Raw genomic sequence first — 25202 nt, 5'->3', positions numbered from 1 at the left:
GCCACCAATAAAAACACAGGCTGCCGGCTTTGGAGGCTCTGCTAAACAGTTGGATGGCATCTGAATCTCTCCAGGGTGGCTGACAAAGGGAACACTGGCAGTAAGTCAAATTCCCATGACATTTTATAAAACAGGCCAGGTGAACAGTGCCAATGAAATTAATGGAACTGCTCCCTTGAGTAAAGTTATACACGTTTACAAAATTGGAGTCATAGATTGCGATCTGAAGTAGGAGCTACACTTTGAAAGGTTACTATTCCATCATGAGTTGTGTGCAGATCTCTCAGCGACGAGAAAAGAGAGATGAGACAGCATGCAATGACCAGAACAATACTTCAGATTCCTCAGGAACAATAGAGCAATAGAGCAGCCAAGCCTGTTTACTCTGAAAGGAAAAGGCAGATCAAAGTAAGGCTGAAAAATGTCTGTTTTGTGCAAGAGACAATTTGCTGTTCTAAAGCAAAAAACTATTCTGCATTTTGAATATAGACAATAAAGCCAAGTCAAAAGAGGCAGCAGCACAGGAGTGGGCAGGGGGACAGGCAGATCCGGTGCTCATGGGTAGCCTGCTTAAAGACGGCTCTTCAGGGGCACCAGCTCCCACTTTCTCCCCACCTTGCTGAAGGAAGAGTGAGCTCCTCGGAGGCTTTCATTACTGAGGGGTTCTTCCAACAGTGGAGTCGACAAAAATAACCAATAAGCCCAGGTTTATTGGTTAATCGTACAGTTAACTATACACTGACATCCCTAACGGAAATACTTCCAGTTACAGAGACTCCATCGCTTACATTTATGCTGACACGAATATTTATATTCCTTCCAGAAACATATGATCTGATATAATATTATTATGAGCAGCACAGCATGAGATTCCATCTCACAGCGGGAAGAGGGAGTACCTAAGCCCACAGGCTCCATTTTGAAGCCAGTGAGGCTGTCTGGCCTACGCTGAAGGAAGAGTGAGCTCCTCGGGGGCCTTCATTACTGAGGGGTTCTTCCCAGAGCCCCTGTAAAAGGTGGGACATAGTATGGACCTTGCTGATCCAGGACAGCAGGTAATTCCCAACACAACAGTTAATCAAGAGATTGCCTTTCTAACAACAGCTCAGTCACTTGATGCAAAGTTTGTTCCGGGCTCTCTGATGCACACCATGCAGTCCTGGTGACTTACTGATAAGTTAAAGAGCTATTTATACCAGCACCTAAGCACCGCCCTGTGTGGGGCAACTGCCCCCTCACTAGTATACAAGGGGTTATACAGCCCTGGGAGACAATTAGGGCCCAGCTAGGTCCTATTAGAAGGGTTCCTGGACAGGAGGAGCTCAGTCTCATTCCTTCTTTGGAGTGAGATGGACCTAGCTGCCTGCTAGCAGCAGGGATGTTAGTGTGTGCCCAGTTACACAATTAACCAATAAGCTCATCTGTTAATGGCTACACGCACACATTGCTGCCTCTGTATCAGACAGTTCCCATGGGGAGCCAGTTTTTAAGCCGGCTCCCCGCACGTGCTGATTCCCATGGAGTTGTCTGCCCCCCACGCTGCCTCTGATAGAGAGGCGCAGCAGCATGGGAGGATGGGGAGATAGACGGGAGCCGATGGGGAGGAGCTGGCTTTTAAGCCAGCTCCTGCCTGCCTCCCCCCTCCCTCCCACGTAAAGGTATAGCCACTGAAAAAAAGCAGTTACACATTTACAAAAACACTCATTAGCATCCCTAACTAGCAGGGGTGCCTTGGACAGGGCAATGCTGGAGGAAAGCAGGGTGAGCTAGGGGAGCTCAGGCCTGAACAGACTCTAGGCTGAGGCCCATCGACAGAGGTTCGGAGGAGATACAAGGGCTGCAGATGAGCAGCCAGGGCAGGAAAAGGCAGCAGGTCCAACCCTAGTTTCCCAACAAGCTCTGGGAAAAGCTAGTTCCCAGACTAACCAGCAGCCTGTAAGCTGGAAGATCTTTGCTCATGGAACTACATTCACTTGAATGTGAAAACAGCAGCACAAGGCTGAAGAGTGCAGCAGAAAGACTTAACATGGCTCCGGCATAGCAGGGCACCAAAGGGGACATGTTATCTGCAAGTGTACCTGAGAGATTGCTTTGAATGCTGCCGTCTTGCCCAGTTTCTCCCCTCCTTTGGTCACTGATTCTGCAGACTGCTTTGCTGTTTTGGCAGCTTCTTCCACACCTTCTTTTATCTTCCGACCAATATCACTTCTACTTACTTCATCCAAACTCTGCAATAATACAGAAGGAAAGCAATGTGAAAAACATGGATCATTCACCTGGATTTGGAAGAGATTCCTCTTTTTGGCCTGTAGAAACGTTCCAAGTCACCACTGGGAACATCCACAAGTTAGTACCATGGTCAGGGTCTGTAGGACCAATACTTGATTTCTCTTAAGCCGTCTCAGGTCACAGGGAGCCTAACATGTTGCAGCAGTAGCAGTAATACGAGATGTGTGCTGTGATCATTAGTGATGAAGAGGTTTTTGGCTGCATACAGAATTACATGTGCTGAACTAGCAATTATTGATATACTGAGGCTGCTGCTTAACGGGAACTTCTCCGTCCCAACAAAGTTGCTACGGTTCGGAAGTTGCCAACATGTCGAACGTGGGGTTATGGGACAGACGTGCTCAGACTCAATGAGCCCAGGGCTGTTGGTACAAGGGCAGGCCAGACCCTGGGCAGTGCAGTTCAGCTCTGAGGGGCCACAGAGTCCTTGCTCCCCATGGAGAACCCCAGCCTTCAGGCTCTCTGCCCTGAGCTGCTGCCTTGCCCACAGCTTCCCCTCCCACTCCACAGCCTGTGTTGCCTTACGTGCAGTCGGTGTCCCCAGCCACAGGGCCCTTCACACTGCAGTAAACATACTGACGTGGTTTTTTGCCGTCCTGTAGTTCAAATACCCTTCCCTTGAAATACCCACGTGCTTGTTAATCCTCTAAAGACAGAAGGAAACGGGGTCTAGGCCAGTGCAGTTCTGGCGGAGAGGGCTCGTGCACTACTCATTTTTGATCCACCAGGAAAGAAGTTCCAAATAGTCTTTCTTCCGCTCCTACAAAACACCTTCACATAACCCAAGAATGCCAAGCTTGTGCATGAGTGCCCGCATGCACCATGGGGTGCTACACATATAGCAGGGATGAGCAATCATTTTTGATGGGGGGAGGGGCACTCCAAGTTTTTGGTAAATGGTCATGGGGGTCTAGGATAGGGATGTAAGCGACTAGTTAAGTAGGAACTCGACAAGTTGTTCCCCCCATCAGAGAGAGGCAGCGGGGGTGGGGTGGACACACGAGCCGGTGCTGGGATGGGGGCGGGGGACTTAAAAGCCAGCTTCCCCCAGCACCGTCTCTGCAGGGAGTAGGGGAGGCAGAGGGCAGCAGGGAAACAGCCTCACTCATGCCCGTTCAGCTGCTGCTCCTCTCCCTTTCAAATGTACAAGAGCCGTCCCCATTGGTGTAGGCTCCCGCTGCCTCTCTTCCTTTGAAATGTACAGGAGCCATGGGCTGCTGTACAGTGACTACTTGATTAGCTGATTAATCAAAATGTAACATCCCTAGTCTGGGATGGAGGTTAAGTGCAGCTATGCATGTGTACAGTTTAAGCAGCACATTGTTTCTAGCCAGCTCTTCCACCTGGGAGTTTGTATCTGAGTTGCAAGTGGCCCAGTGAAGAAAAAGACTGAGGTCTTTTCTCTTCTGCAGCTACTAATTGTCAGAACCCCACGTGCAGCCTCTTCTGCCCTGCAGCAAGGAGGGAACAGGAGGTGCTGATACTGCCTGCACATCTGCTGTCACTCTCGTCATACCACAGACTTCTCCAGCAGCTAGCATTGCAGGTCTCTTCAGTGGCCCTGGCCTACAAGGGCGGCAGAACCCTCCTTCAGCTAGAACAGAGCTAAAGAATAAAGCGCAAATCACCAGTAAACCGACTTGGACTTTTGCCAGCTTAGACTGTACCTCTTTGACTGATCCTGTTATTTCTTCCAGCTTCTTTTTAATCACTTCAGAGGTCTTAACTGTTTCTGATTCAATGGTTTTCTGCAATACAAACACAGATCTGATGTTAACAGGAACCAACGCACCAATCAGAACTGTAACTACATGAGGATTTTGCAGCACTGCACACTGGCAGACATAACACTCCTGTGGCACAAAAGAACAGCCCCCGCTCAACTCTGTCCTTCCTAAGATCCAGGTAAGTGTCTAAACACATGAAGTGAAAGGAACAGACATGGGAACCAGTCACATGGAAAAAGAGACGGTTGCATTTATAGATATTCACAATGGGTGCCCATATCAATGCAGTGCAAACCAATAGCTGCCTTAAATATGGGAGAGATAATGAAGGAGGCAAACAGGGTAAGTGGTGTAATGGCTTCAAACTGAAGAGGAGAAAGACCTAACCATATGTCAATCAGTCACAAGTAACCTGAAAGCTCCTGAGGTCTCATATACCCACTAGATTCAGAAGGGAGAGGCAATGGCAGGCCATATGGTTGACAGCATGGTGAAGTGGTCTGCCAGAAGGAAGAACTGCTCTGCAACGGAGTCAAGCTAGCCCTAATTAACTTGACTGTCTGCCTAGATACAAGCACCGATTTCTCCTCAACAGCACACACACCCAGATGAGTCAGGAGAGCCCCACGGGTCAGATCGGCAGACGTAAGCTCTTGTTAGGAAAGCAGCTAGTCATCCAAGTAGGGGCATACCAAGCAGCTGAGATGGTGCACTTGTGCTGCCACCACAACAAAGGCCTTCCTGAAGACAGCTGAGCTGTGGTGATGCTGAAAGGGAGACTCTGACTAGGCAATGGTGCTGCCCCACCTGGAAATGGAGACCGTTCCAATGGGCTGGGTGAATGCTGATGTGGAAATAAGCAGGGCTCGACAAACCGCTGAATCTACTTGCCCGTGGCGAGTAGATTTCAGCCGGTCGCTCCGTGAGCCCCATTCACCGGTGCTTTGCGCATGTGCAGGGCTGACGAGTAGCTCTCGCCGAGTTTGTCAAGCCCTAGAAATAAGCATGCTTCACGTTGAGAGCCACAAGCCCAACCAGCAGTGGAAGCGAGGGGATAATAGATGCGAGTGTCACCACATGGAAAAACCTTGCTGTAATTGTTGCTCTTCAAGACGTGTTGCTCATGTTCATCCCACATTAAGTGTGTGCACCTGCTGCAGGAATCATCACTGGAATTTTTTGCCTTTGTGGTATTAGTCAGGCTGGCACTAGCACTCTATGTTGTCACACGCTCATTGCTGGTATAAATGGGGCAAGCAGCCCTGCACCTTCTCAGTTCCTTCTTGCCAGCTTATTACATCGGGGGCAGGAGAGTGGATCATGGAATGGACATGAAAGACACCTCTCAAAGAACAGCTATGGAAAATAACCCTTTTCCTTTGAGTGATTGCTCATAGCCATTCCATGGTAGGTGACTCACGAGCAGGACCCAAGGAGGTGAGCTTGGAGTTCATGGACATGAGGACTGCAACACTGCTCTTCTGAACTCATGGTCTCTAGCCTGCTCAGTGATGGCAGAGTGGGCAGAGAAGGAATGCACTGACGGCCAGGTTGCAGCTCTGCAGATGTCTTGGATTGCTTCCTGGGCCAGAAACACTGCTGACAATGCCTGTGATCTCACTGAATGAGCAGTCAAGATGGCAGGAGACGGAGCGCCCACCTGCTTGTAGTATATTGAACACAGGTGGGGATCCAGAATGAGTAGACCTTTCATCTTCTCTGTTAGTGACACAAAGAGCTGCATAGGGAAAGTCAACATGGTTTCTGCAAAGGGATATCATGCCTCACTAATCGACTAGGATTCTCTGAGGGGGTCAACAAGCATGTGGACAAGGGGGAGCCAGTGGATATAGTGTACTTAGATTTCCAGAAAGCCTTTGACAAGATCCCTCACCAAAGGCTTTTTACTAAAGTAATCTGTTATGGGTCCTCTCATGGAAAGATAACTGGTTAAAAGACAGGAAAAACGGGTAAGAATAAATGGTCGATTTTCAGAATGGATAGAGGTAAACAGTGGTGTCCTGCAGGGTTCTGTATTAGGACCAATTCTATTCAACATACTCAAATGGTCTGGAGAAAAGGGTACACAGCGAGACAGCAAAATTTGCAGATAATACTAAACTGCTCAGGATAGTTAAGACCAAAGCAGACTATGAAGAGCTTCAAAAGGATCTCACAAAACTAGGCGACTGGACAACAAAATGGCAAGTGAATTTTAATGGTAATAAATGCAAAATAATGTCCATTGAAAAACATAATCCCGACTATATGTACTAAATGATGGGGACTAAATTAGCTGCTACCACTCAAGAGAGATCTTGAGTCATTGTGGATAGTTCTTTGAAAACATCCACCCAATGTGCAGCAGCAGTCAAAAAAACCCCAAACAGACAGAATGTCAGGAATCATTAAAAAGGGATAGAAAATAAGACAGAGAATATCTTATTGTGTCTATATAAATCTATGGTACACCCACATCTTAAAAGCCGGTTCCTCCTGAGCACTGGCTCCCTCCTGCCTCCCACCCTCATACTGCTGCCTCTGTGGGAAGCAGGGGTGGGGGGAGGAGGAGGAGAAGTGGCTCCATGGAGCCAGCATGCACAGAGAGCCAGCTTGAAAGCCTGCTCCCCCCTTTTGCTGCCTCTGATACAGAAGCAACAAGGGGAGGAGGGAAGTGTGCACAATGGAACTGTGGGTAGTGGAACTGATAAGCACAGACTTATTGGTTAATCGTGTAATTGATTACACGTTGACATCCCTAGTACTCACTGCTCACAGAGAATGAACACAGGCAAGAAACGGTTTTTAAACCTGGGAACAAAGGGCAGACTGGTGGGAAGGGGAAGGAAGGAACAACAAACAAGAACCATACACCAGTGAAACAGGTCACATTTAGCTAAAAGACTAAGAACACAAAGTAACAGCAGCAGGAAGATGGAACTGGAGGCATCAACCCACATGGCCTATAAAAACATCGGCTGGAAGCACAGGAGGATGCACGGCATATAAACCCGTATCCAGAACACATAAAGGGACCATCACTTGAAAAAGAAAAATGTTAAAATACAATACAAATGAAAACCAGTTAAAAATGGTTACTAATTTCCACTTTCACCTTTCTCTGCTTCCTTTATTGAACTGGTCGCTCATAGAATGTGCAGTCGGGAGGTTACAGAATCTCCATCATTGGAGATATTTATGAGCAGGTTAGACAGACACCTGTCAGAGGTGATCTGATGTCACTTGGTCCAGCTGTGAAGGAAGGGGACTGGACTTGATACCCTCTCGACCTTCCAGTTCTAGTGTTCTGTGATTCTATGCTGTGGTAACAGACATCAGTTGGTGCAATGAAAGCATTTTCTCTCGAGTAAACTGTTTTATAACCCATTAAGAATGTGATATCCAATCAATGCAATGAAAGCCAAGCTTAATTTTATCTCCATGTCTACAGATTCATGACTTTTTAAACCTGCTTATTGTTTGTGAGTTCTATTACAATGTTTGGTGGAAAAAATTCCACCATAAACTGCAGAAATATTTAACTCTGTACACCAGCTCACTGCATCTACTGCTGTTTCCATTAGTCAGCCCAGACCTTCCCTGAACACAGAGAACCTGACACTTTTAATCTCTTTGGTAGGATGGACTCAACTGCAGTAGACTGGCCAATGAAAGTGTTAGACAATGATAGAATTTATGGGGAAGACTTACATATTTTCTCCTTGCTTCCTGGAGAGCATCAGATTCTTCTAGCTTTTTAGCTTCATCCCGGAATTTTTTAATACTTTCTTTCATCTCTTTATTTTTTGCTAATTCCTGTTTGATGTTGTCCACAAACCCTGATATAAAGCCTTTTCTGCCTCCAGAAGAATAATATCTAGACTAAAAAGAAAATAAATTACTAGTCTCTGTACAATCGAAAGAGACATTAAGTATCATAACCAGGTGGAGCTATATTCATGCCTGCCATGCAAAAGGCATCTTAAGGATGTCCAAAATACCTTAGCAAAGGAGCCTTCTGCCTTCAGAATAGCAATCAGAATTCATACACAACACTACAAAGTGCAAAAGAAATGTACAGCAAAGGGGAAAAAAAACCAGCCCTAAAAGCAAAACAGCCACACTGCTCTAATTTAGAGATGTAAAATCCCATTTAATTGGTTAACCAGTTAAGTGTAGTGTTTAACCGATTAATTGATTAAAGGGAAGGCGGGCGGAGGGCCGTTCCAGCCTCTTCTGGCCCCCCATGGGCTGACAGAGATGGCCATGGGCAGGGAGCTGATCTCAGGTACCGGGTAACCAGTTACCCATTCACATCCCTACTTTGACTATGCTGACAGCTTTTAATAAGTTATCAATTTTAATAACCAGCCAATTTCTGCTGTTGAGGATTTCTGCTTTTGGTGACTGCACAAACTGCTGGATTTTCTCATCTGGACTCACTGCTGGCAATCACCCATATGGAGGGAAAAACAAAAAATTGTTACATCTTTGAAAGCCACTTGGAAGTCTATATCCTAGAGTGGCTACTTGTCAGAAGCATATCAATTCTTAGGAGACAGTACTCGGAGCATGACTGAAACACACTTTCAGTTTAATGCACGCATAAAGCCCTGCCCATTAACATACCTGATGTAGCTCTAAAACAGGCCTGCCCATTCTATACACAATGCCACCAGGGAGTACTGGAGCCGGGTATCTTCCAGATATAAGCCTCGTGCCACTTACAAGGCATTTCTGCAAATGGAAACAAAATTTTGTTACCACCGAATAAAGAAATAATTAAACCTGCAGGAGCTACACTCAGTGCTCAGAGAGCCAGTGGAATAAGGCAAGTAAAGAACTTTACTGGCTAAGCTTTGGGGAGCAGAAGCAAGGAGTTACACTGGAAATGCTCCTTCACCAGAGTTTGGCTCCACAGAACAAACCAACAGTACATCACAACACTTTTACGAATTAACAAAGCATTGCTGCATCCCTTACACTCACTAGTACAGGAAGGTCACACTGCATGCTACATCCCAAAACAGGTGGGCCCATTTGTCCTTATTTTGGGGAGGTGGACCTGATATTGCTCTTACCCAGGGCCATCTCCTTTCCAGAGTAGCTAGATACAATTTGCAGTTCAAAGCTCATGGTGCAATTCAATGTGCCAACTGCAATCTTCAGAGTGAATATCCAAAAGGCATAAACGGGGAAGATCACACCTGAGAATAACTGTTTCTACTTGCAAATGCAGTTACATTTGGAACAAAATACAGGACTACGTAGCACTTTAAAGACTAACAAGATGGTTTATTAGATGACGCGCTTTCGTGGGCCAGACCCATTTCCTCAGATCAAATAGTGGAAGAAAATAGTCACAACCATATATACCAAAGGATACAATTTAAAAAAAAGAACACATATGAAAAAGACAAATCAAATTTCAGAACAGAAGGGGGATGCGGGGGGAGAGGGGGGAAGGTAAATGTCTGTGAGCTAATGGTATTAGAGGTGATAATTGGGGAAGTCATCTTTGTAATGGGTAAGATAACTGGGGTCTTTGTTGAGACCCATGCGTAAGAGTGTCGAATTTTAGCATGAATGACAGTTCAGAGGATTCCCTTTCAAGAGCAGATTTAAAAGGCTTCAACATTACATTTGGAGTATTTCTTTGCAATTCAAAGGGCTGAAAATAATTTTTTAAAGAAAAACTGTCTTGGCTGAAATGCAGTGGGACATCTCATCACGGCTTGCAGCTTCAATCCTACACCCCCTACTCCTGAGTGCCACTGTGCCACCACAGAATAACTGATTCTCACAGGGAGGTGAAAGGAAACCACCAAAGGGGTCACATTGCAATTACACCTTTTGCCCATCAAGGGCTGATGTGGCACCAGAAGTGACAGCAGCCAGCTAATGGGCCAGAGCAGCCAACTGTAGAGAAGGAGGGGGCAAAAGGTGCCTTCCTCACAGCAGCCTGTTTACAGGGCCATGGGGGACGGACCAAGTGTGTTGACTAGTCCTAATCTAGCTCATCCCTCACAGATGTGACATCTCCATCACTGGAGCAGTTTGGATACACAACTTCCCTGGGCAATTTATTCCAATGTGTAACCAACCTGACAGTTGGGAAGTTTTTCCTGATGTCCAAACTAAACCTCCCTTGCTGCAATTTAAGTCCACTGCTTCTTGTCCTATCACTAGAGTCCAAGGAGAACAATTTCCTCCCCTCCTCCTTGTAACACCCTTTTAGATAGTCGAAGGGTTGATACTGGACATACTGTATACCTTGTCTATATTTTCATTGTCCTAAGAGAAACTTCCAAAAGGAGCCTCCTTCCAAATACCACTAGCTGAAGGCAAGATTTATTCCTGAGGAAGGGTGACTCCATAACTTCCCAAAAATATCTGATATAGACCCTTGTAACTGGGTGACTGACAATTAGTTTCCATATTTACAATGAGACATCATTTCCCCCTGCTATTTACCTTTTCTATACCAGTTCAAGACGACAGCTACAGCTATTAGTTTCGTGATACAGAAACTAATAATAAATTTAAACCTAATAAAATGAAATATTTTCCCATGCCCTCTGCCTAACTCACTGCCACACGATATCACTGAAAAAACTCACCAGGGTTTTAAAAGGGTTTATACAGATAATGAAAACATTCACAGTTACATGAAATAGGAGATATAAAACTTCATTCTTCAGGGAACAAACCACTCACTAAATGCTTGAAGAAAAAACACAACTCTCTCTGGATGGGTACCTATCCTGCAGCTGTTTGAACTTTCCTGTGATGCAGATAGTACTGGAATCTGTCTAAGACTTGCTCAACACTAGAAAATTAAGTCCTATGATATATGTTGCAGGGGTGTAAATAATCCATATCCCTGAGCAGAGTAGTTAAGACAACCTAATCAATGTAGACAGCAGGGATGTGAACAGTAACCAGTTAACCAATAGCAACGAGGAGTCCTGTGGCACCTTATAGACTAACTGAAGATGATAAGGTGCCACAGGACTCCTCGTCGCTTTTGCAGATTCAGACTAACACGGCTACCCCTCTGATACAGTTAACCAATAATCACCACCCTTACCAGGTGATGCTCATCTGGTACCCAGGAGCAGCCTGCAGGGGCAGCTGCTCATGTACCAAGAGGCCAGGAGCAGCAGCCCTGCACCCAGAGGAGCTTAACCAATTCGCTGATTAACCCGGATTGTACATCTGTAGTAGACAGCACTAGGCTGACAGAAGCATTCTTCACTAGGCCTCGTTACTGCCCCTGAAGGAGGTGGATGACTTAAACCAACAGAAAACCCCTCCAGCTGGCAAAGGGAGGGTATATCCAGAGATACAGCCGTGCCACGGGGGCATTTCAAGTAGAGACAAACCCGGAGACAGGCTGCCTACGGCACCAGATGATCCACGGGGGTCAACTGAAAAGCCCAAAAGCCCAACCACCTCGTAGTGCCTGAGGTCACCCAAGGCCACGAGTCTCCTCGATGCGATTTCAAGCTCTCCCGGGCAACGTGACCCAGACACTCGGCATCTGTGTCCGGCCGAGCAGGGGAGGCAGCGCCTGCAAATACCACTCGTGAGACCCGCCTCGCGCCGGGAAACGGGCTGTTCTGCCCGCGGGGGCTCAGGGAGGCAGGCGCCGCGATGGGGGGGCCGGAGCGGGCAGCGCGGGGGGAGGAGGGGCCGGCGGACGGGGGGGGGCCGGGGCGGGCAGCGCGGGGGGAGGAGGGGCCGGCGGACGGGGGGGGGGCCGAGGCGGGCAGCGCGGGGGGAGGAGGGGCCGGCAGCGCGGGGGGAGGAGGGGCCGGCGGACGGGGGGGGGCCGAGGCGGGCAGCGCGGGGGGAGGAGGGGCCGGCAGCGCGGGGGGAGGAGGGGCCGGCAGCGCGGGGGGAGGAGGGGCCGGCGGACGGGGGGGGGGGCCGGGGCGGGCAGCGCGGGGGGAGGAGGGGCCGGCGGACGGGGGGGGGCCGAGGCGGGCAGCGCGGGGGGAGGAGGGGCCGGCGGACGGGGGGGGGCAGCGCGGGTGGGGGGATCCCGGGCGGTAACGGCCCCCGGCTTGGCGCGTTACAGCCGCTCCCGGCGCCGCCGCCTCCCCGGCCTGGCCCGAGGCAGGAAAGCGGCCGGAGCGAGACAGCTCACCCGGCAACCCCAGGCCGCCGCCATCTTGGGAGCGCAGCGTGTGACCTGCCCGCGGCGCCCCGCGATGGCGTCACGCGCTCGCGCCGCGGCAGCGCCTGGAGCTGCACGCGAGGGCGGGGGGCGGAGCCTGGGCGCGTCCTGTGGCGGTGCGTTCCGCAGGCCCCGGCTCCCGGCTCAAGACCGCAGGGGCCGAATGCAGCAGCCGCGTGTCGGTGTCCGGGCAGCTGCCCGGCTGTCGGGCTGTCTGGGGAGAGCCACGCCCGGGGGGGGGGCATTGTTGAGCAAAGGAAAAACAGCCGCGCCGGGGAAAAGTAGGTGCCGGCACGTCCCGGGGGGGTCCAGGCTGGAGAGCGCGGGAGTTGGAGGGGGGGGCGCTGGAGTGGGGAGGGTTGGGGTCGGGGGGGGGCGCTGGAGTGGGGAGGGTTGGGGTCGGGGGGGGCGCTGGGGTGGGGAGGGTTGGGGTCGGGGGGGGGCGCTGGAGTGGGGAGGGTTGGGGTCGGGGGGGGCGCTGGGGTGGGGAGGGTTGGGGTCGGGGGGGCGCTGGGGTGGGGAGGGTTGGGGTCGGGGGGGGCGCTGGGGTGGGGAGGGTTGGGGTCGGGGGGGGCGCTGGGGTGCTGAGTAAGCTGCAGGCTTGTGGCTGCAAGTGCGGGAGTTTGAGCCGGGTGCGTGAGGGGCTCAGGACACAGATCTGCAGGGTGTGGATGGTGCAGGAGCGCTGTGGCAGAAGACTGGGGATGGGGGGTGCAGGAGTTTGAGGATGTGAGAGGCTTAGGACAGGGGGTTCCAGTGTATGATACTCAGCGGGGGGGGGGGTGCAGGAGTGTTATGATGCTGCGGCCAGATGGGGGCTTGGACCGGCTTCATTTTTACATAAAATGTCAAACAACATGTTTCAGCATTCTTTATTTATTAGAGGGGTGGGGAACTTGTTTTGACCCACAGAAGAGGCAGTTGGGGGTCACACAAGTGAGATGCAAAAAAACCCAGGCCTCACTAATGTGGCCCCAACTGTGCTGGTGGGGGGGGTGTGTGCATGCTCTTCCTCTGCTCCCTACAACAGCCACGTGCTTCCTGAGAAGTTGGAGCTGGGATTCCTACTCCCTCCCCTCCCCCCGCTTTAACCCAATCCCCATCCCCTCCCCTCCCTCAGACCCAGGCCTCCTGCCCCACCTCTTAACCCCATCCCCCTTCCTCAGACCCAGGCACGCCCCCCAACCCAATCCTCCCCTCCCCCAGAACCAGGCACCTCCCCACTCTCACCTAATCCCTCTCTCCCCCAACCTTATGCCTGGGTCCCAGAGCCTGAGCTGCTGCTACCGCCATGTACATCCTTCCCTTCCCCCCCCCCCCCCACCCAATCCCCCCTTCCTCCTCAAACCTTATGACCAGGTTCTGGAGCCAGAGCTGCTACCTGCGCTCAGTGGCCAACTGCTAGCACATGTAGGCTGGGATGCTGAGTGCAACCTGGCCTGCACATGTGCTGGGGGCCATGAGCAGAATGGCGCGGGCTTTGAGCAAGCATGTGGCTCAGAGTGGCCCAGCCATAAGAGTGGCTGACCTGAGCAGTTCCAGGTTCCGTCCCAGTTCCGTCAGGAGTTGCAATTTTTTTCTTCGGGAGCCGCATGCGGCTTGCAAGTGGTAGGTTGGTCACCACTGCTCTAGAGCTCTGACTTCCACCTTGGGCACTGTAAGGCCTAAAAATCACTATTACACCTCTGTTAGAGGCCAAGAGAACACAGCCCTGGAGTCAGGTGGGTTGGGTATCTAAGGAGTTTGTGCTGGAGGTAGTGCCTACCTCTCAAACTTATGCCAATTGAATTTGGGTCACTACATCCTGGGTGAGTTTTCCCCTCTAACAGGGAGAGGCAAGAGCCCTGCTCAAATCTAACTCTGAGTGCCCTAACCACTAGGCTATGGGACTTTGATGGTGTCTCCCAGTTGAAGCTGTTCCACATTGTAGAAGTGTGGTCACTGGAACAGGGAACTAGACCCCATGTCTCCCGCTTACCAGGCGAGAGCTCTGACTACTGAACTGAGTTACAGGAGGCAACACTATACCTCCAGCTAAATTTTGAGCATGGGCTGAACCAGGAGGCATGCTCTGTGTGCGCCTCTAATTGGGTACTATCGGGAAGATATGCATTCCTTTGCCTCTTTCCCCCATGTGTGGATGACATTGGCAATTATGCATGAGACAGGCACTTGGGCACCAAGTAAAGCAGCAGTGCGCAAAGGCAGGAATTTAGATGCTAAATTTAGGCAGCTGCTGGTGTGTAAATCTAGGTCTGGCACCTAAATGTAGAAGTACTTCCTAGCTTTAGCTGTGCTACTGTCATTCTCAGTACTTAGTTAATATCTTAGAAAGAAATAAGCAATGGTTTCCTTTCTGCTCTGGGGAGAGTTGGGATAATAGCTTTCTGCAACAGGGTCTGAACTCTTAAGCAAACTTAGGAAATGGCAAGGAACCATGTTCCCTACAATGCAGTTCTGGAACAGATCACCCTGGTATAAGACATTTCTTTAAATGATGGTTATTTCCACTTGGGTTCCTGTTTCCAGCATGAAACTCAGGGTATGTCTACACTACCGAGTTGTGGACAAAACTTATGTCAACAAAACAAATCGTCAGAGGAGGTTCACACTTGCTCCCTCTATCATGTCCACACTGGGAACATCTTAATAAGAAGTGTCTTGGAACAAAGACTCCCCAAAAACTAATGCACATACCGACCTACGTTCAGGACCAGGTCAAGATTGACAGCATGAAGGATAGTAAGTAAGCCCCCCTTCCATAAGGTGAGGGGTGATAACTAGGCAACAGAGGGTGGCAACCTGGTATGTAAAGAAGTGATGTAAGTTGTTTGTACCTGTCTATAAAAGGACACCACAGAGGGTGCTCTCCAGCCAACCTGGGGAAGGGGGGGGGGTGTACTAGGCACCTGAACGGCAGGTGTCATTGCCTAAACTTACAGAATGCACAGTAGCTTAACTGACTAACTGCTGTTAATATCTGATATGGCAATAGGCCTGCCCAGTGTTGGTACCTTGTCAACGCGGGCCATAGTGCCCAGTGGTGTAACATTGGACTGATCTCTACCACCAACTGGTAGAACTTCGCATTCACCAATAAACCTACTAGATTGATTTCAAACCTTGCCTGCATCTGTCGTTTCCGGGGAGATCTCCTGTGTTGACCCAAGTGCACAGGGTCTAACACTCTAGATAAAGGGAGTACCGATTGTTACGCACTCAGCCGAAAGTTTACCACCACCAAGGGAGTAGAGGTCCTGTCAGGAGCGTGCCAGGACAATCCAGACCAGATGATGCAGACATGACAGTTCAGACCACCAAAGGTACCGAGGTACAGAACACCGAGGTACAACACCATCAACAGGGTGAGCAATGCATTGTGGGTCTGTATCCCACAGTGCCGTATTGTGGGAAGGCAGAACTGACCCCTGTACATCTTGGAATTCACCCTCAGTTTTCCTACAGCCTCTTCAACTGCCTGAAGTGGCATCATGAGTAACTCTGTGATCTATGCTAAGGAATATCAAAGCAGCAGAGTGCCTGTCCCTCGCCCTGCAGCAGTCTGGCTGCCTCTGTGTTCCTAGTGCAGGGCAGAACAGAAGCACTCCAATGATTTGTTCTTTGTTCTCCAAAGCAACACTTCCTAGAGCTTTCAAAGGGGCCTGGGGGGGGGGGTATGCCTGCAGGGCATCAGAGAACAAAACTGAGCAGAGCTATTGATCTGTAGGGATTGTGGGATATCTGTGGAAACTGGCTCTGTCAACAGGACAAACCGTCTACACTGGATCCCACAATAAAGGGAGGAGAAACATCCTTCCTGGGGGCAGACATTGTGTGAAAGTGTTTTTTCCAACAAGTCTCCCAAGGCAGGTTTTGACAACACAACTTTATGGCCTAATCCAGTGTTTCTCAACTTTTTTTTTTTTTTAAATAAAGTACCCCCAGTACCTACACTTTTCAGACAATTTTTTTCTACCATTGCAATATATGTTTAAACAACTTAATTGTAGCTGAGCAGGTGATGAAATTTTTGGGTGTAAATAGTACAAAAATAAAATACTGTAAAAACTGAATTTTGTTTTTCTTCAAATTACAGCATGTTGACGTACCTCCTCACTCCCTGACTTCTCTCGAATAGCCCTGAGTGTACTCGTACCACTGGTTGAGAAACATTGGTTTAGCCAAAGCCTAACAGGGTGAAATCCACTGAGGTTGAACCAACCATTCTCCAAAGACATTCAGATATTGATTCTACTGGGAAATGGGAAAGAAGCTATTATTGAAGTACTAATAAATAAAACACAACTATGTTTATGTTGGTATCACAGACACTTGGTGGGAGAATACATACAATTGGAATATTGGTCTAGAAGGGTACAGCTTGCTCAGGAAGGATAGGCAGGGAAAAAAGGGAGGAGGTGTTGCCTCACAATCTTAGCCAAAAGGCTGAATTTAAAAATGTTTACACTTTGACTGAGGTGGAGGTGGAGGTAGACAGACATATTAAGAGTCTCTGGATTAGGTCAAAAGAGATAAAAAACCAAGGGTGATGTCATGCTAAAAAGGGGTCTACTACAGACCACCTACCCAGGCGGAAAAGGTGCATGAGGCTTTTTTAAAACAAAATCCTCCAAAGCGCAGGATTCGGTGGTGATGGGGGAATTCAATTATCCAGACATCTGTTGGGAAACTAACACAGCAGAACACAGGTTATCCAATAAGTTCTTGGACTGCATTGCAGAACTTTTTTATTTTAGAAGGCTGAAAAAGCTGCTGGGGGGGCGGGGGGGGAAGCTGTTCTAGATTTCAGTTTATTTAACAAATAGGGAGGAACTGGTTCCGAATTTGAAAGTGGAAGACAGCTTGGGTGGAAGTGACCATGAAATCATAGAATTCATGACTCTAAGGAATGGTAGAAGGGAGAACAGCAAAACAGAGGATGGATTTCAGGAAGGCAGAGAGCTACATGGGAAGCAAGACTAAGAGGAAAAACAGCAAAAAGGAGTGGTCGATTTTCCAAAGGAACATTAAGGGCCCAAAAGCAAACTATTCCACTGCATAGGAACAATAGAAAGTAGGGCGAGAGACCACTTTGGCTTAACCAGGAGATCTTACATGATCTAAAAATCAAAAAGGAGTTGTATAAAAGTGGAAACTAGATAGTTACAAAGGATGAATATAAGCAAACAACTACACAGGGGCAAGATTAGGAAGGCAAAGGCACAAAACTAGCTCAATCCAGCTAGAAACATAAAAGGTAACAAGACAACATTCTGCAAATATATTAGAAGTAAGAGGAAGCCCAAGGGCAGGGTAGGCCCTTTGCTCAGTGAAGCGGGAGAAACAACGGGAAACTTGGAAATGGCAGAGGTGCTTAACGACGACTCTGTTTTGGTTTATGTCAAGAAGATTGATGGTGATGAGATGCCAGTGAAAACGGAGGTTTAAAAGTTAACAAAACTAGGGGGGGTGCCCCCTGCGCTTGCCAACCCACCACTCGGAGGGTAGGCAACCCTGGCTCTCCCCCTGGCTGCAGGGGAGGGCTGGACTGTGGCCATGCCAGTCTGGGACCCTTCTCCCTCCTTCCCTATCCTTTCCCCACCCCCAGCTCAAACTCCGATGGCCAGAGGGGCGTGGGGATGCCTGCCCATCCCACATGGGGTGCAGTGAGGCACAGGTAGTGCTATGTGCACACAGCACTCCAGGGCACTGCAACCTGCTGAGGTGGGGAAAGCAGCAACATGTGGGGCTGCTGTCCCATCCTCTCCCTTGTGCTGCTCACTGCCCCAGCCCTGCCCACAGAGCCCAGGGCTGCCTGTCCGCCCACCAGGAATGAAAGGGAAGGACCAGAAGGTTGGTGGGGCAGCTCAGGGTTCCTCAAGCAGCTGCAGTAAATGCAGCCACCAGGGAGGGTGGGTGTCTCCATGGGGGCAGCCGGACTCCGGGCATCACACTGTGGTTCCTCAAGAGCCTGCTGCTGGCACCTAAGCCTGGCTGGGAGCCTTACTCCTAGCGCCTACCTTGAGCACCGTACTCCCACCATCCCTGGGCTGTTCTGGCTGCGATGTGGGGTCTGCTGGCTACTGTGCCATTTTTCTTGTTGAAAGCCCTGAGTGGTGGGGGTGAAGGAAGGGGAGTAGGGACTTGGATTAAAATAGCAATGCTAAGTGGCAAGGGGAAGCAGCGAGGTCGGGCTTGAACTGGGGGGTGGGAGAGGAAGAGGCAGGCAGGTTGCAGAGTGAGGTGATGACTTCACTCTTGTCCCACAGGAAAAAGTTTTAACGTACAAAGAGAAAAGAACAAGTTAAAAATTACTTAAAAAAGTTACATGTCTTCATGTCACCAGGGTCCGATGAAGTGCATCCTAGAACACCTCAGGAGCTGATAGAGGTGGTATCTGAGCCTTTAGCTATAAGCTTTGAAAAATCATGGAAGTCGGGAGAGATTCCAGAAGACTGGAAAAGGGCCCACCTATAAAAAGGGAAATAACCCAGGAAACTACAGACCAGTCAGTTTGACTTCTGTTCTAGGGAAGATAATGGAGCAAGTAATTAAGGAATTCATCTGCAAACACCTGGAAGATAATGAGACAGGTAACAGCCAGCATAGATTTGTAAAGAACAAATCATGTCAAACCAATCTGATAGTTTTCTTTGATAGGATAAGGAGTCTGCTGGATAAGAGAGAAACGGTGGATGTGGTATACTGAGACTTTAATAAAGCATTTGATACGGTCTCACATGACCTTATCAATAAGCTAGGGAAATACAACCTAGATGGGGCTACTATAAGGTGGGTGCATAACTGGGTGGATAACCGTTCTCAGAGAGTAGTTATTAATGGCTCCCAATCCTGCTGGAAGGGCATAACAAGTGGGATTCCGCAGGGGTCTTGTGTTCGGTTCTGTTCAATATCTTCAATGATTTAGATGTGGCGCAGAGAGTACACTTATTAAGTTTGCAGATGATACCAAGCCCAGCAGGGCTGCAAGTGCTTTATAGGATAGGGTCATAATTCAAAATGATCTGGACAAACTGGAGAAATGGTCTGAGATTAACAGGATGAAATTTAATAAGGACAAATTCAAAATACTCCACTTAGGAAGGAACAGTGTCACATACAGCATGGGAAGTGACAATCTAGGAAGGAGTACTGCAGAAAAGGATCTAGAAGTCATAATGGACCACAAGCTAAATATGAGTCAACAGTGTGACGCTATTGCAAAAAAAAGCAAACATGATTCTGGAATGCATTAACACGAGTGTGAGCAAAACTAGATAAGTCATTTTCCCACTCTGCACTGACAAGGCTTTAGTTGGGAGTATTGTGTCCAGTTCTGGGCACCACATTTCAAAATGTGCAGAAATTGGAGATGGTCCAGAGAAGAGCAAAAAAATGATTGAAGGTCTAGAGAACGTGATCTATGACGGATGACTGAAAGAACTGGGCTGGTTTAATTTAGAAAAGAGAAGACTGAGAGGGGACATGATAGTGGTTTTCAAGCATCTAAAAGGGTGTTAACAAGGAGGAGGGAGAATAATTGTTCTTCTTGGCCTGATGATAGGACAAGAAGCCATAGGCTTAAATTGCAGCAAGGGAGTTTTAGGTTGGAAATTAGGAAAAACTTCCTGTCATGGTGGTTAAACAGTGGAATAAATTGCTTAGGGAGGTTGTGGCATCTCCATCACTGGAGATATTGAAGAGCATGTTAGGCAGACATATCAGGGATGATAGAGATAGGGCCCCCCCCCCCCACATCAACCTTCTGTTCTGTAATGTGATTTGTCCTTTTCATGTGTGTTCTTTTTTTTAAATTGTATCCTTTGGTATATATGGTTGTGACTATTTTCTTCCATTATTTGATCTGAGGAAGTGGGTCTGGCCCACGAAAGCTCATCATCTAATAAACCATCTTGTTAGTCTTTAAAGTGCTACATAGTCCTGTATTTTATATCAGGGATGGTCTAGATGGTGGTTGATCCTAGGAGACTGTATTTGATCTCTCAAGGTTCCTTCCAGTTCTAGTGTTTTATGATTCTATTGTGCCAGAACCAGGATTGTTGTAAAAGGATTCATAGATGCTCCTCTATTTTATAGTGAAGGCCACCATGCAGTGAGAGTCACTGTTGAAATAGCTTTGAAAGCTGGTTTAAGTTATACCCCATGTCTGGAAGCACCTTGGAAATATTTAAGAGGAGCACAGACACTTTAGATTTCTGAATTACTTGCTCTCTTTATACCCAAGACTTTTGTAAGCATAAGATTTGCTGCCAGTAATTGATGCATCAAGGATTGAAAGCTTTCCGTAACTGGCGTTTATTATCAAAGTCATACCGTATACATCTGTAATGTCAACAAGATGCCACAACTACAAAAAAGATTGTGCACATTGCCATTTCAATGCAAAACAGTAAAATGGAAATCCATTTGTTAAAAAAAGTACTTAAAATTACTCCAGAAAGCAAGTGAATTGTTGTAATGTCTTTACATCCAGTCAAATTAAAATGGTTAACAAGAAAAATACAAATTCAGAAGATCTGGTATCCATGTTTAAAGGCAACTAATTTAAGCATTTCTATCAATTCGTACATCAATTTCCCTGCCACGAAGCTGTATCCCATTCATCATTCGGCAAGCTCTCTCAGCTACTTCTGGGGACTCAAATCTAACGACACCACAGCCTTTGGATTTCCCGTTCTCCATCTTGATGTCTGCGTACAACACATGGCCTGAAAAAAAAGGGTTTGGGTTTAGTATAATGAAATCACTGTATAAGGCTCAGTATCTAACCAGGTTCCTACACAAAATGATTTTGATTAAAAGACTGAAACAATGAGGGGAAACCTACACTAGTGAATGGCTACAAGGATGTTAAAATTTTGATTTACCAGCTAATTGAGTAGTTGATAAATTTCCATCAACTACTGAATTAGTTGAGGAGGGTGGGGCGCTCGCTCTCCCAGCTGTGCCTGTTAAATGAAGTAAGAGCCTCATGTGGGGCTTTTGCTACATTTCAAAGGCAGACACACAGCAGTTGGAGCCCAATGTGAGCAGGGACTGCTTGACTCTCTGCTGGAGCAGTATCTCCGTTGCGCCTTGGCCTTCCTGACCCCCACAGCAGCAGCAATGGAGGGGGAGAAAGCAACTGGTTGAATAGTGACTCCACTACCTGATAAGTCCATGCTTACGTGGTGGTTGACTAGTCGCTTACTTCCCTAGCAAGAGTGGCCCTCCATCTCAGTGGGCCTCAAGATTGTTGTAACCAAGACACTCTCCCAGGATAGGGTAGTTATGCTAATGAACGCTTGTGTACCTAGAATTTGCTGTGTGTGCAGACTGAACTGCAACAGCACTGTGACTGGATACAGAGGGAGCACATGGCTCAATGTTGGGTGCAACGAGCACGCACCTCCCTTCACAAGCCTTTGATTTAAGAGGGTCACTTCTGTAACACCAGTTAAAAAAACCACAAGATGAAAACCAACAGAACCTGGTAACCCAGCATGTGGGCAATGGTAAACAATGTCTCGTGAGCCACACATGGTTCTGGGGCTGCAAGCTGCCCTGGAAGGTCTCCAATAGGGCATTCCAGTTAGTGACAAAAGGTGTACACATGTAGAACACCTTTTGGAGTCAAATGCAGCAGGAACATTTCATGTGTTAGTGACTCCACTTTTATGTAAAGGACTTTTTCAAAATTAAACATTTGCCTCACTTAAGATACTTGACTGGAATCTGTTTGTTCATTCAAGCATTTTTAGGGAAGATGCCACTTGACTCAGTTCTCAGCATCAGATAAGACCTGCCCTCCTTTTTAAGGGGTTAATAGGAAGAGTCCACAAATGCTCCTCTATTTTGTAGCAAAGGCTACAACTTGGCAGAACCTGGTAAGACTAGGGATGTAAGCGACTAATTGACTATCTGATAAGCAAAAGCTTATTGGATAGTCAACCAGTCGCTCCCCCCCACCTTGCTACCTCTATCAGAAAGAGGCAGCAAGAGGAGGGGAAGGGGGTGCTGTGGGGAGCTGGCTTTAAAGCTGGTTCCCCCTCAGCTCCATGGGAGAGTGGGGGGCACAGCAGCAGCGTTCCAAGGCAAACAATGTATGGAGCCCAGGGCCGGCAGGGGACTCCCCGCAGTGTTTCAATCTTTGAAATGCACAGGAGTCCCTGTTGGGGATTTTGTACATTTCAAAGGCGGAATGCCGCACAGCACTTCCGCCTTTGAATTGTATCAGCCGGGTGGGTTCTTGCTACATTTCAAAGCAGAAGTGCCCTTATCGACTAATCGTATCCACAGTGGAAATTCCATCGACTATTCGATTAGCTGATTAATTGTAACATCCCTAGGTAAGATACAGGACTTGAGTTTGAAAGTGAAGAGGAGGCCTGCAATATTGGAATTCTGGCTTCAGGGCCCAATGTTACAGAACATGGTCTATTTTAGTATGACTAGATTTGGGGCACATTTACACTAAAGTTTTCAGTTACAGGAAGACTTAGAATGGTCTGAACTATGAAACTATCTACAGTTAAGATAAGGTTGGGATTACTAGTAAGCCAATAGGATTGGCAGGTATCCAGTTTTCCTGGCTGACCAGGCCTCGTAAGTCCAGTTGGTGGGCCTGGAAGGCTCCATGAAGGTCCTGGAAGCGGCAAACTCTGTGTGGGCATAGTACACACTGTGCAGAATTACCTGCACTTACCCTACACCTAAGAGGAGAGGGACATATTGCTGCTCCTGAACAGTCCCGTCCCCCCCCAAACTTCCACCCCAGCTTGGAATCACCATCCAAAATCCCTCCAAGTCTGCATCCCACACTGCACCCCTGCCACAACCCTGAACCCTCTCCTATACTTTGAACCCCTCATTTCTGGTCCCAGTCCAGAACTTGTACCCCCTCTTAAACCCTGACCTCCTGCCTCAGCCTACAGTCCCTTCCCACATTCGAAACCCCTCAGCTCCCCTTGCAGCCTAGAACATCTTTCTACACCTCAAATTTGTGGCCCACTCCAATCTTCTGCCCCAGCCAGGAATTCGCTCCCACACTCTGAACCCTTAATTTGAGTCAACCCTGGAGCTTGCATCCCCAGCCAGAACCTTCATCTCCTGCCAACACTGCAGCCCAATAAAAATAACCAGGTGAGCAAGGGCAGAGTGGATGAGTGATGCAGGGAGGGGATGACTCAGAGAAGGAGCAGGGCAGGAGTGCTGAGTTTTGAGCAATTAAGCTGGCAATCCTAGTACCCAAGGTTGTTTCACTGTGGCAAGAAATATGTATAATTATTGCATGTTACTTTTGGTGGCGAGTAGGGGTGTAAAAATTCAGTTAACTGGCTAATCGAATAGTCAACGCAATTTGGATAGACTATTCGATTAGGGCGCCTCCGCCTTTGAAGCGAAGCATCAGCCCCAGGGTTGTTGTTGCTAAATTTCAAAGGCAAAAGCGCCGTGGGAAGCACAAGCCAGGAGGGGACTCAGGCTCCACACAGCATTTCAAAGCGGCAGTGCCGCATGGAGTCCCCAGCTGACCCTGGGCTGCATGTAGCACTACCACTTTGAAGCACACTCTCCTCTCCCTCCCCGTGCTGCCTGTGATAGAGACAGCGGGGAGGGAGGGGAAACGACACCTAGTTGACTAGCATTTGCTTATCAGATAGTGGACATCTCTAGTGGAAAGTATGCCACTAAAAGGCAGAATTATACAGAGGATAAAAATTGACAGTTGATAACTACGTAACAATCATGTATTCAGAATAGAAGTTATTGCTAATAACCAAAACAGTTCATACCTACGGAGCTAAGTTAGGACAGTGGTCCACAGCCTTTTGGGGATGCCGGCCGGGCACAGTGGCCGCAAGAATGGCTCGGGCAGGCCCTGGTCACTAGGCGGGCACACATAAATGCCCCAGCGGGCACTGTGTTGGGGACCACTGAGTTAGGATTTAGGAAGAGAATTTTTGATGTTACAGTAAGTTGTTTTAGAGGTTCTTCAGCAGAATCAAGTAACTTACCACACTCATTAAATTTGTCCTTCAGCATTTTCCATGTGAAATCAAAAGGAAGCTGGAGAAAGAAAGCAGGCACTGAGAATCTGTTCCATGGTTTTTCAACATAACAGCAGTTAGCAACAAAGTAACACACATGAACATACAGCTTTGCACAGTCCGCACTTACAGGTGCAGAGTTGTGTCCAGTTCGTATTAAAGATTTTTCTACTCAGACCCTAAATAACTGGCCCCCGTGAGTCTTTAGTACATTTGATGGACACCACACAAATACTTAAGATAATCTAACTGAAGCCATCACAATGCGCAGCAAAGAACTCAGTACTAGTATTTCTTCATCCCTCTAAGCACCAACTGTAGAGTTCTATGCAACTGAACTAGATCAGTGGTCTCCAGCCTTTTTAAGCTGGAGATCACTTGTTGAATTTAAATGCAATTCAGGATCCACCTCAAACCCAAACTCTTGCCCCTTCTCCAAGGCCCTGCCCCTGCTCACTCCATCCTCCTTCCCTCCCCCATCCTCACTCACTTTTATCAGGCTGGGGGCAGCGGCTTAGGGCGTGGGGGAAGGGATGCAGACTCTGATCTTGGGCTAAAGGATTTGGAGTGTGGGAAGGGTTCTCAGCTGACCCTGGGGAAGGGAGTTGTGCAGGAGGGGGTTCAGGGTGCAGGCTCTGGGAAGGAGTTTGAATGCAGAGGGACTCAGGGCTAGGGCAGTGGTTTGGGGTGCAGGAGGGACTCGGGACTGGGGCCGGGGTTTGGAATGCAGGCTCCAGCTGGGCACCACTTACCACAGGTGGCTTCTAGGTGGTGGTGCAGGGGACTAAGACAGGTTCACCCCTACTCTGGCCCTCTACCACTCCAAAAAGCCGCTAGCAAACTCTCTCCATCCCTGCCCCACCTCTGTGGAGATGGGGTACAGGGTGGAGAGAGGGGCACCCTGAAATCAGCATCACCGCTTCTTCCTGTGACCTGCACAGCGAGCAAGATGCTTCG

At 48.4% G+C, this 25202-nt stretch overlaps 2 protein-coding genes and 1 long non-coding RNA gene across 4 annotated transcripts in view; 1 reads left to right on the top strand and 2 right to left on the bottom strand.

The window, feature by feature from the left end:
• TIMM44 (translocase of inner mitochondrial membrane 44) overlaps positions 1–12312 on the bottom strand; it is a 40314-nt gene extending 28002 nt beyond the window's left edge. The window contains exons 1-5 of one of the 2 annotated variants that reach the window (XM_075903139.1): positions 12169–12312; positions 8646–8753; positions 7728–7898; positions 3957–4037; positions 2079–2228 (exon numbers count right to left, since the gene is read on the bottom strand). In XM_075903139.1, the coding sequence (XP_075759254.1) occupies positions 2079–2228; positions 3957–4037; positions 7728–7898; positions 8646–8753; positions 12169–12192 (534 nt within the window). In that variant the 5' untranslated portion in view covers positions 12193–12312. Of the gene's footprint in view, positions 1–2078; positions 2229–3956; positions 4038–7727; positions 7899–8645; positions 8754–11106; positions 11618–12168 lie in introns of those variants that run through there. The other variant, XM_075903140.1, reaches the window with a different exon arrangement.
• LOC142819035 (uncharacterized) lies at positions 12182–20561 on the top strand. The gene is made up of 2 exons (XR_012896725.1): positions 12182–12479; positions 16295–20561. It is a non-coding gene; the product is annotated as an uncharacterized LOC142819035 (long non-coding RNA).
• HNRNPM (heterogeneous nuclear ribonucleoprotein M) overlaps positions 20491–25202 on the bottom strand; it is a 25970-nt gene continuing 21258 nt past the window's right edge. Inside the window, exons 12-13 of the mRNA XM_006125525.4 lie at positions 24213–24264; positions 20491–20927 (exon numbers count right to left, since the gene is read on the bottom strand). Of these exons, the coding sequence (XP_006125587.3) occupies positions 20764–20927; positions 24213–24264 (216 nt within the window). The 3' untranslated portion in view covers positions 20491–20763. The remainder of the gene's footprint in view (positions 20928–24212; positions 24265–25202) is intronic.

Source organism: Pelodiscus sinensis, chromosome 19, assembly GCF_049634645.1.
Source record: "Pelodiscus sinensis isolate JC-2024 chromosome 19, ASM4963464v1, whole genome shotgun sequence".
NCBI lineage: Eukaryota > Metazoa > Chordata > Testudines > Trionychidae > Pelodiscus > Pelodiscus sinensis.
Note: the sequence above shows the minus strand (reverse complement) of the source record. Positions and strands in the feature narration are given on the sequence as shown.